Source organism: Mastomys coucha, unplaced genomic scaffold, assembly GCF_008632895.1.
Source record: "Mastomys coucha isolate ucsf_1 unplaced genomic scaffold, UCSF_Mcou_1 pScaffold15, whole genome shotgun sequence".
Classification (NCBI taxonomy): domain Eukaryota; kingdom Metazoa; phylum Chordata; class Mammalia; order Rodentia; family Muridae; genus Mastomys; species Mastomys coucha.
The window spans coordinates 36,737,182-36,755,483 of record NW_022196897.1 but is presented as its reverse complement, the minus strand read 5'-3'; the positions used below and the strand labels follow the sequence as shown (position 1 = coordinate 36,755,483).

The 18,302-nt window shown below is 40.1% G+C and overlaps 1 protein-coding gene across 2 annotated transcripts in view; it reads right to left on the bottom strand.

Annotated features, from left to right (window-relative positions):
• Positions 1-17,544, bottom strand: part of Epc2 (enhancer of polycomb homolog 2) — a 95,496-nt gene extending 77,952 nt beyond the window's left edge. The window contains exon 1 of one of the 2 annotated variants that reach the window (XM_031370182.1): positions 17,083-17,544. In XM_031370182.1, the coding sequence (XP_031226042.1) occupies positions 17,083-17,235 (153 nt within the window). In that variant the 5' untranslated portion in view covers positions 17,236-17,544. The remainder of the gene's footprint in view (positions 1-17,082) is intronic. The other variant, XM_031370183.1, reaches the window with a different exon arrangement.
• Between the last annotated feature and the right edge of the window lie 758 nt (positions 17,545-18,302).

Genomic DNA, 18,302 nt, shown 5'->3' with positions numbered 1-18,302 from the left:
GTAGACCAGGCTGGCCTCAAATTCAGAAATCCACCTGCCTCTGCCTCCCAAGTGCTGGGATTAAAGGCCTGCGCCACCACTGCCCCATTACCTTTTCTTTCTTAATTCTTTTCTATGTTTGTTTGGAGACAAATTGTCACTATTGTAGCTCTGGCTGTCCTCAAAGTCACAGAGATACACCTGCCTCTGCCTCCCAAGTGCTGGGATTAAGGGCATACATATACCACCACAGCCAGCTTGAATCTTCCTTCTCACTTAGCACATGTTTCAACAGTATAATCTTGAATTCTAATCACACATATTATTATCTATCTAAGAATCTGTTGTAGCCCAGTGGTAAAACACTAACCTAGCATAGTTTAATCTCCAATGTTTTTGTGCATGCATGGTGTGTACCATATTAAAATGTCATATCAAACCCAATCTTTAAGTTTTGTATTTACAAACGTCATTTAAAGAATTCAGACTTAATAAGAGTGATTTCCAGTTCTGACTAAGCACGTCCTGGATAATCAGTATTTTGAAATGGAGAAAATCCAATCCCAGCTCTCAAACATTTGTAAGCATCAAGATGATCTGACAAATCGTATTTCAATACTCTATTACGAACTTCAGTCTCTCTAATACAAACTTTCAAGTCTCTAATTCAGCAAATCTGGGATGGAGTTAGACAATGCGTATCCCTAACAAGTTCTCACAAGATAACGATGTTGGGGGTTGAATACAACACTCTGAGAATCACCTGTTTAAGAAGCACCTGCTTAAGGCAGTGCAGCTCATAGACTGTGGTCCTCTATAATCACAAAATTTTAGAGTAAACATCTGAAAACTTAAAGCAATTTGGCAGTAATTTGATGCAACCAATACTTCAAAATATTTGGTCTTGTATTTTTCTACCTCTCTTACTTTTCTAGTCACATATTTTTTTTTTACTTGACAAAGGTATAGCTATGCAGTGAAAGAAATAAAATTATTAAAATTAACATTTATTAAGAAACACTCTTCATGCCAGGAAGTAATGACACCACACACCTGCAATCCCAAAACTCAGAAAGCAGAGAGAGGCAGGAAGAGCTCTATAAGGCCAACATGGTTGGAAAATCGAGTTCCAGGACAGGCAAGGATACACTGAGAAACCCTGTCCTAAAATTACAAAAAACAAACAAAAATGTTCTTCAAAAGAATGAGACATATCTGAAGAATATCCACCTCTCTGGTATTTTTAAACATACACATCATACACATTTCATTAATTTTGCCACCTTTGTAGTGATGCACACCCTTTATCTCAGCACTCAGGAGGCAATGGCAGGTGGGTCTCTGAATTCAAGACCAGTCTGGTCTATAAAGTGAGTTCTGGGACAGCCAGGCAGGGCTACACAGAGAAACCCTTTCTCAAAAAAACAAAAACAAAAATGGGAAAAAAGAAAGAAAGAAAGAGAGAGAGAGAAAGAGAGAGAGAGAGAGAGAGAGAGAGAGAGAGAAGGGAAGGAGGGAGGGAGGGAAGAAGGAAAAAAAGATGAGTTTTAGCTTGAAATAAAGGTACATTATTAAACTTCCTGTTCTTTCTATTAATGCACATTTAAGGATGTTTACCAAACAAATTAAGTGTCCATTTGCAATAAGTTCCTTTCAGATTGAAAAACAAGGTAGAGATTGTTTCTGTCCTGAAAACCAGCTGAGGTGGATTTAAGTGACTCGGAACTGACACATCCACATTTCTCTTTTTATTATAATTACTTGGGAGGTATATGAAGGCCAGGTGGAGTAAGAGACTTTAATTTAGTGTTACATTATAGGCACAGATGGAAAGCTGGAAGCCATCTCAACTGTATGGAAATGTCATAAGCTTTACTACTTGACTTACACATCAATGTCTGAAAAACTCATAAGTTACTTTAACATTAACTTGCTCCACTTGATAAAGTAACAAATATCTGCCCTTTATTCAGGAACTGCTAGGTTTCTGAAACCTTTGTTTTGAATCATGTAGTTGCTAATGCTAGTTAAGAACATAATCTTCAACATCAACTCTACCTTAGGAAGGTAACACAAACATCTATGGCATTTAGTCTATAATCATTTACTCAACAGAGAAATGAGCAGAAGATTCATAGTAGGCAAGAAAGTTACTGACATTTAGTTGTAAAAAATGACTTACTGACAGTTAATTTTTTATTTATCCTTATTTCTCAAATTACCTTTCATTCTTATAATAAAAGGTTGATAACCTCATACAGTATTTCAAGAACTACATTTTAAAACAACCAAGAATCAACAAGCGTTAAGACATGAATTTGGACCCTTAGTATCCTACACAAAAGCTGGTTGTGGTCATGTGTGCCTATAACTAACTTGCTTGAGAGAGGTAAAGAGATGGAGACAGAAGGATCATCCCTACTAACCTAACGAAAATATAGGGAGCTCCATAACCAGAGACACCTGGAGGGGTTCTAGTGGGGATACCTGACATCTTTCTCTGGCTTCCACAAAGGTTCAGGCACTTACAGATACCTACCACAACCTCCCCCCACCTCCCAACACACATACACACACAACACATGCACATACAAATATCCAAGAACTGTATTACTGTGTGGTAATTTGAGTAAGAATGGCCACCATGGGCTCAAATATTTGAATATTTAGTTCACAGTTGGTAGATTGTTTAGGAAAGGTATGGCATTGTTGGAGTTGTTTCACTGGTGGTGGGTTTTGAGGTTTCAAAAGCCCACAATAAGCTCAGTCTTGCTCAATCTTTCTCTGCCAGATAATTGTGGAGCAGATGTAAGCTCTCAGCTACTGCACTGCTCCAGTACCATGCCTGCCTGCCACTATGCTTCCCAACATGATGGAAACAGAATAACCCTCTGAAACCTTAAATGAGCCTCCAATTAGACTTGTAACTATTCTAAGTTGCCTTGCTCATGGTGTCTCTTTACAGCAATAGGATTGTAACTAAGACTCATTGACTATAAAAAAAAAAAAAAAAAGACAAAGAACATAAGGTACAGCTAGCGCCCTGCCAACTCATCAGGCGTGGTGGTTTGAAAACAAATAGCTTGTATGTCTTAATATCACCCCTACCCTCTATCCCCAACTCCCATAGGAGGTTAGTACTCCCTGGAATGCCCAGAAACTAGTCTGCCAGTGATCTGAGATCCTGTCCAGTTGACAATTAACCTTAACTACAATATTCTCCATTATCAATATTATGCCATATTTTTTAACTAACAAGTATTTGACAACTATCCGCATTTTGACCAAAATGTGTAAAAGCCTTCACGTGTTCTATAGCAGAAACAAACAAACCAAAAACTAACCAACCAAACAAACATGAAAAGTTCTGTTCCCCAAAGATTTTCAAATCCTAAAGAGCACTGAAACTACCTAGGGAATCTTAAAAAAATAAATAAATAAATAATAACAACAACAACAATAATTACATTTAAAAGTTCACATTTTGATTCTCTAACTTTAGGATGGGTCCTGGTGTTTAACATTTTAAATATTCTCCCAGGTAAGACCAAATCACCATCTCAAACTTTTGTATAACAAGCTTTTCAATGACATAAACATCTAAAAAGGTATTGTTATGGTAGACCCTCTATGGAAAACAGCTTGACAGCACGTCTCACAAAGTCCACACTTATATAAAACTACCATTCCCTGAAGCCATTTCACTATAGACACTTAGTTACTAAAAGTCATTATTCTCACAGTAACTTTGTTAACAGCCAAATGTCATCTAGTGGGTAAATAGTTACTACACAACAGCTATGAAAGGGATACTACTCAGCAATAAAACAGGATGAAGCCTCCTTTCAGAAGTGAGAAGACTTTTTAAAAACAGTTGTCTCATGATGTATCATTGGCAGGTCTGTAACTACAAATTTGTGGTGATCTTCCTGCCTCTGTCTCCTGAGTATTGGTATTATAGGTTTGTATGGCCACACCCATCAAGGGATGAACTACTGATAAATGATTATGTATAGATCTTAAAAATAATTAAATTCTGAGTAACAATAAGCTAGAAAGGGTTAAAAGTATATATGTTCAATTTATACAAAACTCTAGAAAGCATTATCATTAATCTCCAATTACAGGAAGTCTATTGCTTATTTAAAACCCAAGGTAGTAGAGTGCAGAACACTTATGTCCATTATCCTGACTGTGGAAATGGTTTTGCAGATGTACACAAACACCAACACTATCCAATTACATAACATAATATGTACAGTGTGTCAAGTATACATAATGTAAGAACTTTGTCTTTTAAAGGGGTTGAGAATTGTAGGTAGTTGACTCTGAGGGTCATTTAGAATTTTATTTCTAAGTTACCACTAAACAAATGTATTGTAGAGCAAAACAGACAGTGATGATCTAGGTGTCTGATGCCATTTACAGAAGAGAAACCACAATCTGGACAGTCAAACTGTAATTAATATCTACAGCTATGAAATTTGTATTATAAAATATAAAACTGCAGTAGACATCTTTACAGGTATTTGTCCCATTCTTTAAATTCCTGTTCTCTCCCACAGACTGAATAGCCATCAACCAAGCTGATTAATCAATCACCTCATGATACCCAAAGTCACAGTTAACTGAACCAGACTAGATACGTAACCTGAACTAGCCAATCATATTCTATCTCTCAGTAACTTAGAAAGATGAATTACAGAAGCTTTGGGGTGGCCATATTTGGTCAAGAAGATGTCCAAGATCTTTTGTGGAGAATTAAAAGAAAACACTATTTGAAGCCTAGTGTTTGAGAAGCATAGGTAAACTATCTCTATTAATAGGCAGAGATCTAACTCAACAACTCAAGGGAATCCGTGCACCTAGCACAATTACATAATTAAGTAATGTTGTAGAGTATAAAACTAACATATAGAAATCAATAGCGTGGGCTAAAGAGATGGATCAGTGGTTAAGAGCACTTGTTACTCCTGCAGAGAACCTTAGGGCTGGTTTAGAACACCTACATCAGGTGGCTCATGATTGTCTATAACTGTCATTCCAGGGAATGCCCTTTCTAGTTTCTAAGGGCACTAGGCCTACATAGGGTGCACATACATATGCAGGTACTCATATGTATATATATAATCAACATAAACATTTTTGAAAGTAAAATTTAAAAAATCAATAGCTTTTGAAAACACAGTGACAACAGAAGGGAATATTGAGATGGCATTTACAATAAAAACCAAATAAAATTCCTATAAATAAGCTTAACAAAAAAAAATCATTAAGAAAAGCATACTTCAAAGATAAACAGACTTCAGCAAATGAGAATCCATAAATGTATCAATTCTCTATAAGTTGATTTACCAATGTATGGTGAATCCTAACAAAGATACCAGCATTATTTTCTGGATTTTTGGCAAAATAATTATAAAGTTCACATGAAAAAAATGCAATGGCACCTTAGGAAATCTCTAAGAAAGCAGAGCAGTAAAAGAAGCAACAGTGAATAACTATGTAAGAGATGAAATAACTGACAGAACATAATGATGAAATTATAAAACAATTAACAAATAAGGCAGTAAACATTCCACTCAATGGAGCCAAAGACAAAGTTAGAAGTTAGGTGTGAGAGAGAAGTGCTGGTATACAACTCTAACCCCAACTGCAGGAGGCTGATACATAGGCAGCACAAAACCCTATTTCAAAACTTCAAAAGGCCCCAATACCTAAGAAACTTTGGAGAAAAGATAACTATTTTTTCTTTGAACAATTGAATATCCCTTTGGATAAGGGAAGCTTGTTATAACTTTTAGGAGCTTGGGATGTGACTCAGTGGTAAGAACTAGGTCTATCTAGCATAAACAAAACCTTGAGTTTGACAGTACAAACACATAATAGCACATACTAGAAGAAACCATTGAAATTCCATAATAAAGATTAAAGTAATTAATAACCAAAGGGAGAGATCTTTTAATTTCAATTACATAACAAATATTTTTATTAAGAACTCAACTTACTGACTGCATGTCAATATTTTGTCAAAATATAACTGATTAATAGCAGAGTCATCTTTAAACCACCACCTAGCTACGCCAGTGCCACGAGCCATAAGAATTTAATGAACATGAGTTCATAATGAACATGAACATTTTATTTTAGTTCCTTTGTTTTTGAATACCACTGTTCATCCTAAGCTCAGGTTAGAGCAATGATCCAACTACAAGCTGTCTTGTTTCTACATTATCTATGTCCTAGGCTTCAGTGGCAAGACCACACAGACTCAACCAAAGAGATTCATTTTTCAAATTTTCAATCTAACAGAAATAGGTAAAAACCAAAACAGTAAGTGCCTGTTCCCCTCTCTTATATTCATATATAGGATACTGTAGTAGTACCCAATTAAATACTTGGTTGACTGAGTCAGTGACATGTTCCTCACTACCCACCCTAATGTTCTAGATTCCCAAATGACATATGCACAACCTTTATATTTTGATATGCCTAAAACAGCTCAATGGCTAAGCCACTTCCTAACCTCCACGTAGCTAATCCACCTCCCTTCAATATTCCCAAGTTATTACACTCAATTCTACATTCCATCTTTGTTGCCCTGAACCCAGTCAGTGAACCCTCTTGGGCTGCAATCTCCCAGCTCCTACATGGTGGCTATGCCCTCTGTCTGGCATCTTCTCAGATGTGGCATCTTGGTTTTTAATTGGGTATTACTAAAGGATACAGAAAAAAAGGCAAAAACAGCAAGCAATACATTCACCTCAAAAGCCAACCATGAACTTCTGAAGGTAGCTGAGATTTAGGGAACTTTGTTTCATTCCCATACTTTTCTGGCATCTTTTCACATATTTAATATTGTTATGATAGAGAAGTAGTTACAGGATGCACAAACCTAATCTGGAAATCCAAAAGTGGAAAACTCCACACCTATAGAACACAATGTGGAAGTTAATAAAAGTGATATGCCATCATAAACAAAATAAAGGTTATAAAAAAAAAACATATGATCAATTCAACAGAACAGGACATTTAAGAAAACTCAAGAGTATAGAGGAATTTTAATCCAGCAATATGGCTACTCTAGCTAGAATACAGATGAATTTTTAATCCCAGGAAACAAGGTAAGCATATCTCTAAGTTCATGGCCAGACTTATACAGAGCAAGTTCCAGGTATAGAAAAGCTTAGGTGAAGGCGAGATGGTACACACAGAGTCAGTAGAGTGGCAGTGCAATGGAGTTGAGTATGGTAGTTCAGTTGGTGGCATTTCAGTTCACAGAGTTCAGTTTTTTACTGTGACAGTTTTACAGACAGGATGCAGAGAGAACAAGCTGACAAAGGGGAAAACAGAAGGAGCCAGAGAATGAGAAGGAGCCAGAGAAGAGAACAGATTGCTAGAGTTAATGTGAGACCAAGCAGAGCAATTCAGTCAGAAGTCGAAAGAAGCCAGTTTAAGTCAGTCAGCTTGGAGAGGAGTTTGAGACAGAACAGCTGAATTGAACCAGTCAGCCAGCATTCATAAAGAACTAGAAACTTGAGTTTATTCAGCAGTAAGTCTCAGAGTTGACAACTCAGAATAAAAGATACTTTTACACAAAAGGAACAGACAGCAATATATAACAGTCACCTAAAATAAGCCAACTTCCATCACTAGAAGGAATAAAAAAATGTTTAATGCTTTCACACCAAGTTCTAGAACAAGACAAAAATCCCCACTTTCACTGCCTTTAATCAACACAATACTAGCTGTCCTTCTCAGACTAATCAAACAAGAAAAAGAAGTAAAAAGCATCTAAACTGTCACTCTGCAGATGGCAGGATCTTATATACAAGGAAACCCAACTCCACCAAAAAACTAGACTGTATCAAAACTGCAGAATACAAAATCAACAAAACAAAATGAATAGCACAGCAATAAACCAATCGATTCCTAAAGTATTAGAATGACAAAACCAGTGCCATCTACAACAGCTGCCAAAGGGGGTTAGGGGTGCAAAACTAAATGTCTAGGACTGAATATGTTATGAAAGAAAAGCACTTCTCCAGTAAGAACCATAAAACACTGATAAAGAAACCATAGAGAATAAAGAAACATAGAGTGATATCCTGCAGTATGTATGTGTATGTGTATATATTCACATATACATACACACATATTATACACACATATATATATATACTTATACATATACACATATATATACATATATATGAATGAAGCAAGCTGAAAAGATGGCTCAATAGTTACCACATACTGCTCTTTCTGAGGCCCTGAGTTTGGTTTCCAGAACTCATGTTGGGTAGCTCACAACTGCCTGTAATTCCAGCTCCAAGAGATATAATAAATCTTCTGGCCTTTTGGGGCACCTCTACACATATGGCATACGTAGACACATGCACATAAATAAAAAGGAAAAAAAAGGAAAAAAGAAATGAGGGGAGGGAGGGAAGGAAAGAGAGCATAGGGGACAGACTATCCTGGATCTCAAATTTGGGTCCCTAGACAAATGGCATCAAGATCTTACACTGATAGTCAATCTTCATTGTCAACTTGACTGGATTTAGCATCACTAAGAAAACATACCTATGAGTTTGTCTACACATTTTCAGAAAGGTTTGAGTAGAGAAGTTCCCACCCTGAATGTAGGCTGCACTATCCCATGGAAAAAGGAGAACCACACTTGAACATTAGCACTCCTCTGTGCTTCCTGGCTACAGTCACAATGGAACCAGTCACCTCACTCCTGCTGTCTGCTGTCTCTGCAACCAGAGTGGACTGCATCTCTTCTTAAACCATGAATCAAAAATGAACCCTTCCCTTCATAGGTTATTTTTGAAATTATTTTGTCACAACAGGAAGAAAAGTAACTGATACACTTGGAAATATCTTAAAAATAAAAATTCTTAAGCTCCACACTAGATCTACTGATTGAGACACTGGGACTGCAACCCCAAATATGTTTTAATAAACCTTCCAAATAATCTGACACATGTTAACATTTGAGAATTACTGAAATAAACCATTTACACTACTCTGGGGTATTATGGAAGCTATGACATGTTCTGCTAAGTGGATAAGCTATCTCACATGGCCTACCTGCCAAGTATTATACAGGAACAGTTCTATTCTCAGTCTTTAGGGAAATCAGTCACTGTCCTTTATCATAAAGTAACAATCAATATATCTCCGACATAACAGGCAAGCAGCAATGTTTCTTATGACATCTTTTCATAAACTTTTTATCCCAGGAATCACAGATCCCCAAAATATTCACAGAAAATAATTGAAGGATCCACAGGATGGCTGAGAAAACAGTCATCTTTTAATTTCCCTAACCTCAAGCAAATTTAACATTTCCTTTGGTTTTACTAATATGGTCAATAGTAAGTAGTACTAGCAATATTTAACAAAAATCATAAATCTTTTCATGTCATGTTACAATGTTACTTGTCAAAATATTGTTTATATTCCTCACTACTTCAAATTTAACATAATCAGATCCAACTCTGCACCCCATTTTAAGGTTAATATCATCTTAACTGTTTTCCAATACAACTTTTCTCTGATTTTTTTTCTCCTCACACAGGGTTTCACTGTGTAGCTCTGGCCAGGAACTCACTCTCTAGACCAGCCTAGCCTTGAACTCAGAGACCAGCCTAGCCTTGAACTCAGAGACCCGCCTGTCTCTGCCTCCCAAGTGCTGAGATTAAAAGGCATGAGCCACCTCTGTGGACTTTCTCTGACTTTGCATATTAAAGTATTATCAGACTGCCAAGAGAATCCATAAACCAAAAAAGCTGAGAATCCCTAAGATAAAGGTTCTCACATCAAGTGTTACAACCTCCAGTTGGAAACTGAGATAAGAATCATTTCCTAATTATCCAAATTGGAATGCTACCAGAAATTAATAATCAGGGGGCAGATGTAAACATTTCTCATTTTGCCTGCAATAGTCCTGTTATTGTTCACTACAGACTGAATTGCTAATAATGTTCCAGCTAAAATATTATAAAAATAAAGCATGTGGCATGGCTACACTCAACAATCACCTTGCTTTCCATATGTGCTAACCCTAAAGCTCACTGCTTTAGCAGACTGTCCACTCTTCTTGTATACCAGCTCCTGAAGAGGCTGTCATCACACAAATTTATTTTCTCTCACGACTATGCATTTATCCAATCTTTAAAATAAAAATCAAGCCGGGCGGTGGTGGAGCACGCCTTTAATCCCAGCACTTGGGAGGCAGAGGCAGGCGGATTTCTGAGTTCGAGGCCAGCTTGGTCTACAAAGTGAGTTCCAGGACAGCCAGGGCTACACAGAGAAACCCTGTCTGGAAAAATGTTACCTTTCCTCTTGACTTCAGTCATCCACCGGACTCCTGGCAGCCTCTGTTTGGGGGCCAACACCTGGGAGCTAAGACAGATGCTCTCTGTTGACTGTCTTTGAAGAAGCCGCCTGAGCACGCCCACCGCCTGATCTTCTGAACCTGGGGACTTTGGCACCTGAACTTTCTTTGTAGTGTAATCTAGAGACTTGTTTTCAGTTTCTCCTGTGACTATAAAAACCCTGGTTTATTCTCAGTAAAGTGGAGCCTTGATTGGGATGCAATTTGGCTTCGTGTTTTCTCTTTGCATTTCAAACCCTCTATTTCATGTCCTTTATTCCCTCCTGGCTGAGTAGAACCCCGTTCTTGAAACTGCCAGCAGTTTCAGAAAAAACTAAAAATAAATAAATAAATATCAGCTCTGAAAAATAAACATAATAGTAAACTATGACTTTAAAACCCAATTACTGCTTTAAAAGTAGCTATAAGTTTTGTTCTTTTTGCCAGTAATTTTAACTTTTAAGTTAATTTGACTGTTAATTATTCAGCCACAAAACAGAAAATACATATTAACTTGCTAGTACATTGAAACTAAAGCTTTTGAAAACAGAAATATTTTCAACTGGCAAGATAAAGAAAAAACAGGAAATGATGAAAGACTTTTGAGGATACTTCATATTTTCTTCTTCCCATTCCTTTACTCTGTATCACTGAAAATTGTTTCCCAATAATAGTTGTTATCAAATGGCATATAAGGCAGATTCAAATCTTGCCAAAAATGAGCTCTTTAATTTTAAAACTATGCTTTGAGAGGCCGATGAGATGGCTCAGTAGCTAAGAGCACCTGCTATTCTTAAGATGGAGTGGGGCTGTGTTTCTAGCACCCACATGGCAAGTCACCACTATGTGTAACTCCAGGTACAGAGGATCAGACACACTCTTCTGGTCTTTGGGGGCACAAGGCACGTACCCAGTGTACTTAAATACATGCAAGTGGAGCACTCATACACATTTAATAAAAATAAATAAATCTTAACAAAAGTGACCTTTTGAGATGGTTATCACTTCCTTTGTCCATGGGAAGAGGCAAAGGTCAAGGTTATTTTGTCCAATTAACAGTACTACTAACTACCACTTGTGAGACTCTTGGTCAACCAAAAGCTTTACACCCTCTGCCCAAGGAGGGCAGTGGTAAGGAATGCACTGACAAGTAAAAATGACAAGCTGACTCTCACAATGCAACCATCTGATTTCAACACTATACTTGCTTAAGGGAAAAGGAGACCTAGAAAACAGATAACTAAAGGAAATGCTGCTGAGGAAAATCTGGAAGTGACTACCATTTACTTGCACAATACTAACTCCACAAAGAACAGTCCTGAACAGTGAGGTAAGCAAATTTGGAGTTGTGTTTGTTCCATTTATATAGTTCAGGCAAGGCACATAATCAAAGACTAACTTTAAGACAAAGTCTAATAATTGTAGGAGACCTTCTGTTATCTATATTAGTCTCCTTAGTGACATATTCCTATCAGCCATTCCTCCTCTGCTGGCCCTACCATTCATTACCCTTTCCTCATTTCCACTCTACTTGACATGAAGATGCAGGGATACATGCAGTCATACAGTTAAACTTAACCAAGTAGCTGTGAGCACAATTAATGCCTATATTATAAACCTTCCATCCTTTAAAGTAAAAAGAGACCTGGTGGCGCACACCTTTAATCCCAGCACTTGGGAGGCAGAGGCAGGCAAATTTCTGAGTTCGAGGCCAGCCTGGTCTACAGAGTGAGTTCCAGGACAACCAGGGCTATACAGAGAAACCCTGTCTCCAAAAAAAACAAAACAAAACAAAACAAAACAAACAAAAAAAAGTTCCTGCTCGATATCCTGCTTGAGTTAGGTATTAAATTAAACAAAGTCACATTGTTATGCCCATTAGTCTAGTTGGGAGAATGTATACTCATTCTCTCCTCTCATATACATCTCATATACAACATTTATACTCATACAGTTTTATACACAAACCCAATAGACACAAGAAAGCTGACTAAAGCAGTTAACAGCAATGAGTAATAACAGTAAGGTAGTGCAAGAAAATCAAAGCTAACAAAACAGCCAAAATATAAACTAGACTGCTCTATCCCATTATAAGAACAAAAAGGTATCAGAGGATAAACATAACCAATTCTCATATATAAAAGTACTCCATGTCAAAACGAAGAATGACTGTGAGAACTGCAGAGTTTAATCTTTACAGGAGCATCCCAATACCCAGTGCCATATTTGTTCTCTTCATCTAGTTACATCTGGACTGTTAGACAGAATGGAAACTCACTATGCAAGTTATTTTTGCAGGCAAAAGTCATCTAAAGGTCAGTCTAATTCTATTTCAGAAACGAGGAAATTAAGGGCCAAGAAGCCTAACAAGTTCTTTGAAGCCACAGAAACAAATGCAATTCTGCAAAGTATGAAGGATTTGCTTTCTTTAAACACATTTGGAAATTTCTTTTATTCTAATCTTATTAAAACCCTTTCAAATTCATGGTTTATAAAACTAAGTAAATGGATTCACTTCAGTTCAAACCATGGATTTTAAAATATTAATCTACCTAACTGTTCCATGCACAAAGCAGTAACTGTCTGGTCAACTTCCTGCCCAGGAGTAGACCACCTCTGTAACTACTAGGCTTAAAGACAGAAACTTCATACAAGTCTCACAGAAATCACACTCCACATCCCAAGAATCTGAAATTTTAAACTGAGAGACATTTAGTAGTGATAAAAATAGCAGGGCTAGTAAAATAGCTAAGTGGTAAAGGTGCTTGCTGTTAAACCTAATGCTCTTGAGTTCAACTCCCAGAAGACACACAGTCTCAAAAATTGTCCTCTGACCTCCACACATGCCAGATTTTACATGCATAAGCATACACATGTGCACACATACACACACACACACACACACACACACACACTAACTGCAATTGAAAATTTCAATTGAAAAATAGAAATAACCTGATATTTAGTGAATGCCTACTTCACGCCAATTTAACTTTTCTATAAACACAATTCATCCTCCAACAAATTGATAGGATCTTATTAATACTGGCATGTATAAGAATGCAAAACATTTATATACAGACTTGGGTGGGGGGAGCCTAAGCTAGGAACATGTACACTTAGCTAATATTGTTCATTACTTCTTAAAGGTAATTAGCTATCAGTGATATTGATGTCACTTGCTACGAAAGGGTCTATCAACTGCCATGGTTCCTAGACTTGTCTCTGAGATAATTCTCAGAGCTCCTTAAAGTAGCCAGATTCATTTTCTGCTGCTTGAAGCCAACAAAATGTAAAATGTAAGGCAGGGCCTCATTTTCAGAGCCTGGAGAAATGATAAACTTATACCACAGATAAACCATTCCTTTACATTTAAAAGGAATGTATATACAAAAGGAATTCAGTTTCTTCAACTTAATCTCCAACCCATTTTTCTTCAATCACTTACCAAATATTTACAGAATTTCTACTATATTTTAAACAAAATTGAAGATCGAAGCACTCAGATAGAAAATGTTAAAAAAAAAAGTTTAAAAAAAGTCTGCATATTCAAAAAAGAAAAAGCTAAAAAAAATATTAAATTAGGATAGAGCACCACCATCTCCTCCTGGAGTTTGGATCAGTAGGAGAAGGTTATGAATGAATGATAAGGAATCAAACGTACCTTCCTTTTGTCTATGTAACACTCACAGACCTTGCTTTAAATACCTTACACTCAAATATTTACATCAACATCTAATGTACAACCAAGCTTGAAAGCTCAAAACTGGGGTAAACAAGATGGCAGTTGGGTAAAGACACTTGCTATACAAGCTTGGTGCCCTGCCCTTGATCCCCAGATCCGACATAAAGGTAGAAAAAGAAGTGATGCAGCCAGGTGGTGGAGGCAGAGGCAGGTGAGTCTCTGTGCATTCAATGCCTGCCTGATCCACAAAGCAAGCTCCAGGACAGCCTGGGCTACAGAACCCTTCTGAAAACACAAACTAACACAAAAAAGAACTGATACAATGAAGCTACCCCTACCCTCACAGGAGCACCCTGGCATGAGTGCACTAGTTCACACAATGTAAAGGTTTAAAAGAAAACCCAAAATTCTCTTTCTGCAGGAAGCCTACGCTATATATCAGAAAGTTTTCTCTCATTGCAGCTACACTGGCATTTTACCTTTTTGGACAGTCTCTGATATCTGCCATGTCACCTTAAGGCCCTAGTTTTTTGCTAACTTTCCCTATACTGTCCATAGTCTTTATCTCAAATGACTCATTTTAGGCTCCATGAAATCAAGATATATATTTTCTTGAAAAACTAAGAATACTTCTGCACATTGACTTATACATAACTTTGATATCCAATGCATCTCAATTACTAATATCCCACTATCTCACTTGTTATGTTTTTACAAAATCAATTTACAAAAGTCTATATTCTATCAGAAATCAGGAAAACATCAGTGTCTAGGTTAATTCTGAAAAGATATTAAGACTCAATATAGTTCACTCAAAAAATATCAATTACAGAAATCAAGAGATAGTAATGGGGGAAAAGCAAGTCAGTCCTGTTTTCTTTGATTTATTTATTTATTTTATATATATAAGTGCTCTATCTTTATGCACACCTGCGTGCCAAAGAGGGCATCAGATCCCATTACAGATGGTTGTGAGCCACCATGTAGTTGGTGGGAATTGAACTCAGGACCTTTGGAAGAGCAGTCAGTGCTCTTAACCCTCTGATCCATCTCTCTAGCCCCCCTGTTTTCTTTGAAAGTAAGATAAAAGGTGTACTGGACACAGCTACAATTTCATGGGAAGTGGATGCAGTATGACAGTGAGTCTAAGGCCAGTATGGCTACAAAGCAGGACTCTTGTCTTAAAAAAAAACACTGACCATGGATATATGTAGGTACATGTATGTATGCGTATTATATATATGTTTGAATGTTAAATCATATGATTTATGTTCTTGAATGAAGATCTCTCTCACAGAAACTGGCCCATAGTTTTAATAGTTAATTAATGCAGGACAAAAAAATTGTATTTCAGCCTTAGCTATGTGTTAAAAAAACAAAAAACAAAAAACAAAACCTGAGTATAAAAAAGGTCTGAACTTATAACTCACAAAATAATTTAAAGAAATTTATATCATATTTACATAAAATTCTTAGTACAGTATCTTAGATCTAAACAGGAGATAGTAAAAGCAGTAACTACCACTATACAACATTCATGAAGAAATGACAGATTGATTAACTGATCATCTGATTTTTCAACTGGCAGGCCTTAGGCAAAAATTAGCAAACATAAGGAAGGGAAGGAAACGATATAAAGAGACATGTCCAAAAGGAATGCTAAGAGAAAGATGTGGCTGGCAAAGACAGTTTCAAGATCACCTGTCAAGAGACTGTCAGAAGGTAGCTCAAAACCAAGTCAACAACCTCGTAAGCAAACTTCTCAAACGATTCGGCTCTATCTAAATCTTAGGCATAAAAGCTGGGTTTTAATTTTCTGAAGGTTTAAGAAAAGGTCCTATTTTATATTCTACTGAAAATGTTAAGTCAGACAATCAAACACCAAAAAGAAACGTGATTAAGTCAAAGCACCAACACAGTGAGGTCAGAATTCGAGCAGCCAATCAAATGCTTAAAGGCATTTCCTGCAATATTAATAGTCAAAAGAGAAAACCAATCACAGAAACCTCCAGCTTTCTTTTGACAGTCACAGAAGCAAGGGAACCAATCCACACACACCCGTGGTTGACAATAAGGCGGGACTGAAGGTTCATTGAAGAAATTCTTCAGGGTGCAGTTACTATGAACTTCGCACACAAGTAACAACACTCCAGAGTCGTAAACACTTGTCAAATCAGAAGAAATTCAGTCCTGGATATAACTTAACCCCTGGGAAGAAGGAAAGAGCATTTTGCCAAAATTTTAACATCTGGTCAAAAATGCAACTGTCAATGTGGATGCTCCGAGTCCTCAAGTTGTAAACAGCCATCTCGCGTGCAACTTTCCTGGACGAGAAGCGCGGGCCTGGAGGCCAGTTTTAAGCATTCCGGCTCCATCCTAACTCCGCGCAACCTGGGAGGGCCAGCCGGGCAGGCAAAGCCCGCGAGTGGTCCAGGGGACTCGGTCACGCAGAGTCCGGGCCGGGGGGGTCGCTGCCCGGCCGCAGCGTTGCATCGCCTACTCCCGCAGCACCTCCTGCGGCGGGTAGTGCAAACCCATCACCCTGCTAGCAGGAAGATGCATGTTTTGAAAGAGCTTTACTTTTCCGAAATCGTTTCAAAGGCAGTTTTTCATGCACGCACGGATTTTAAAAATGTTAACGAAAAGATCGCCTAGCTCAAAGGACCCTTCTCGACCAATTAACCCCGCTCCCGCGAAGATGTCTACAAGGTAAACAGAGGCTGTACGCCAAGTGCGGCCGGCGCATCTCTGCGCCATTCCCGGCCGCTGCTTACGGCAGGGCCCCCTTACGGCAGCGTAAGCGGCGCCGAGAGCTAATCACAACACTGGGACGCAACAACATGGCGGCCGCGAGCGGGCGGGCGCTGCGCCGGCCGACAGGTTTACGCTACTCCGCCGGCGTAGGGTCCGGAGCGCGCAGCGGCAGCGGCGCCCTCCAGCGAGCGTAGAGCGCTCTGTGAATGGCGAGGCCCGGCTGACAAAGGGGAGGGGGGAGGAGGGAAGGGGGGGTAATAAACACTCGAGTCCCTACCGATTCCTCCTCCTTCTCCATCCCGGTGGGCATCTGGGGCACGGCCCGGTTGATGGAGACGCAGTCGTTGAGATCAGGCATGTCCTTGCCGCGGTAGATGGGCAGCGGTTTGGCGGCGTCCAGCGCCCGCGCTCGGAAGGAGAGTTTACTCATTGTCTCCCCGCCTTACAGGAACAGCCCGGGCGGCGGCGGCGGGGCGGGCGGGGAGGGGGGGGAGCACTCCCGCCGCCTCCTCCACCTCCTTCCTCAGTGCAGCACGGCCGGCCCGCTCCTCCTCCTCCTCCGCAGTGCCCCCGGCCCCAGCATGGGCGCCCACCCCGCCCAAAAACAGCCCCCCGCCGCCCGCGGCCGCTTCCACACTCTAGATCCGCCGCTCGCCCGCCCGATCCGCTCCCTGCGCCATGGCCAACATGGCGGACATTACCACAGCGGCGGCGAGCGATCCCGGCAGCCCGCGCGAGAGCGCGCCCCCGCCTCGGGGACGCGCGTCGCCCTCTCCCTCCCTCCCTCCCTCCTTCCTTTTCCCTCCCCTGCCTGCCCACCCACTCTCTCCGCGGCGCGGCGCGGCTCGGCGGGCCAGCCGGACGGAGCGAGCTGAGTCCGGGCGTCTGTCGGCCGGTCGGCCGCTCGGCACGCAGGTGGGGCGGCAGGTGCCAGGTGCGCTCGGCCCCGGCTCCGGCTCCGGAGCGGGCGTCTGTGCCCTCCGCCGCCGCCGCCTCGCCCCGCGCGCAGGGCTCCCTCGGGAAGGCTCGGCCGGCGCCCAGCACCGCCCGCCTCACCGGGCAGAAGGCCGTCCACCCCGGGCCACCGGCCGCCCCTCGAGCCTGCGCTTAGACAGCTTGGCTCTCCCGGGCGCCCACTGGCTGATTTCGCGCCTCGGGTTTGCGCGTCCCGGGGAGGTACGAAGAGTCCGCTGCGTCTGCCCACGCCGAGAGGCACAGCCCCTGCTGCGTCTCGCGCCCAGAAAACTTGGGCAGTCCCAGTCCAAAGGAGCTTCTGGCACCCGAGCTCACCCTCCGCGGTCACCAGGAGGATGCTCCTGGTAGACCTGAGGGTTCCTAGTTTGAGACTGCTACTTGAATAGTTGCCGGACGCAACAAGCGGACTTGCACCTGTCATCCAAACTTTCTTAAGTTTGATAGTTGGCATTTCTCGGATTTTTTTTTTAAAGCCAATTCTTAAAGGTTCCACTTGAAACCTCTAACCAAAGCTAGATGTAT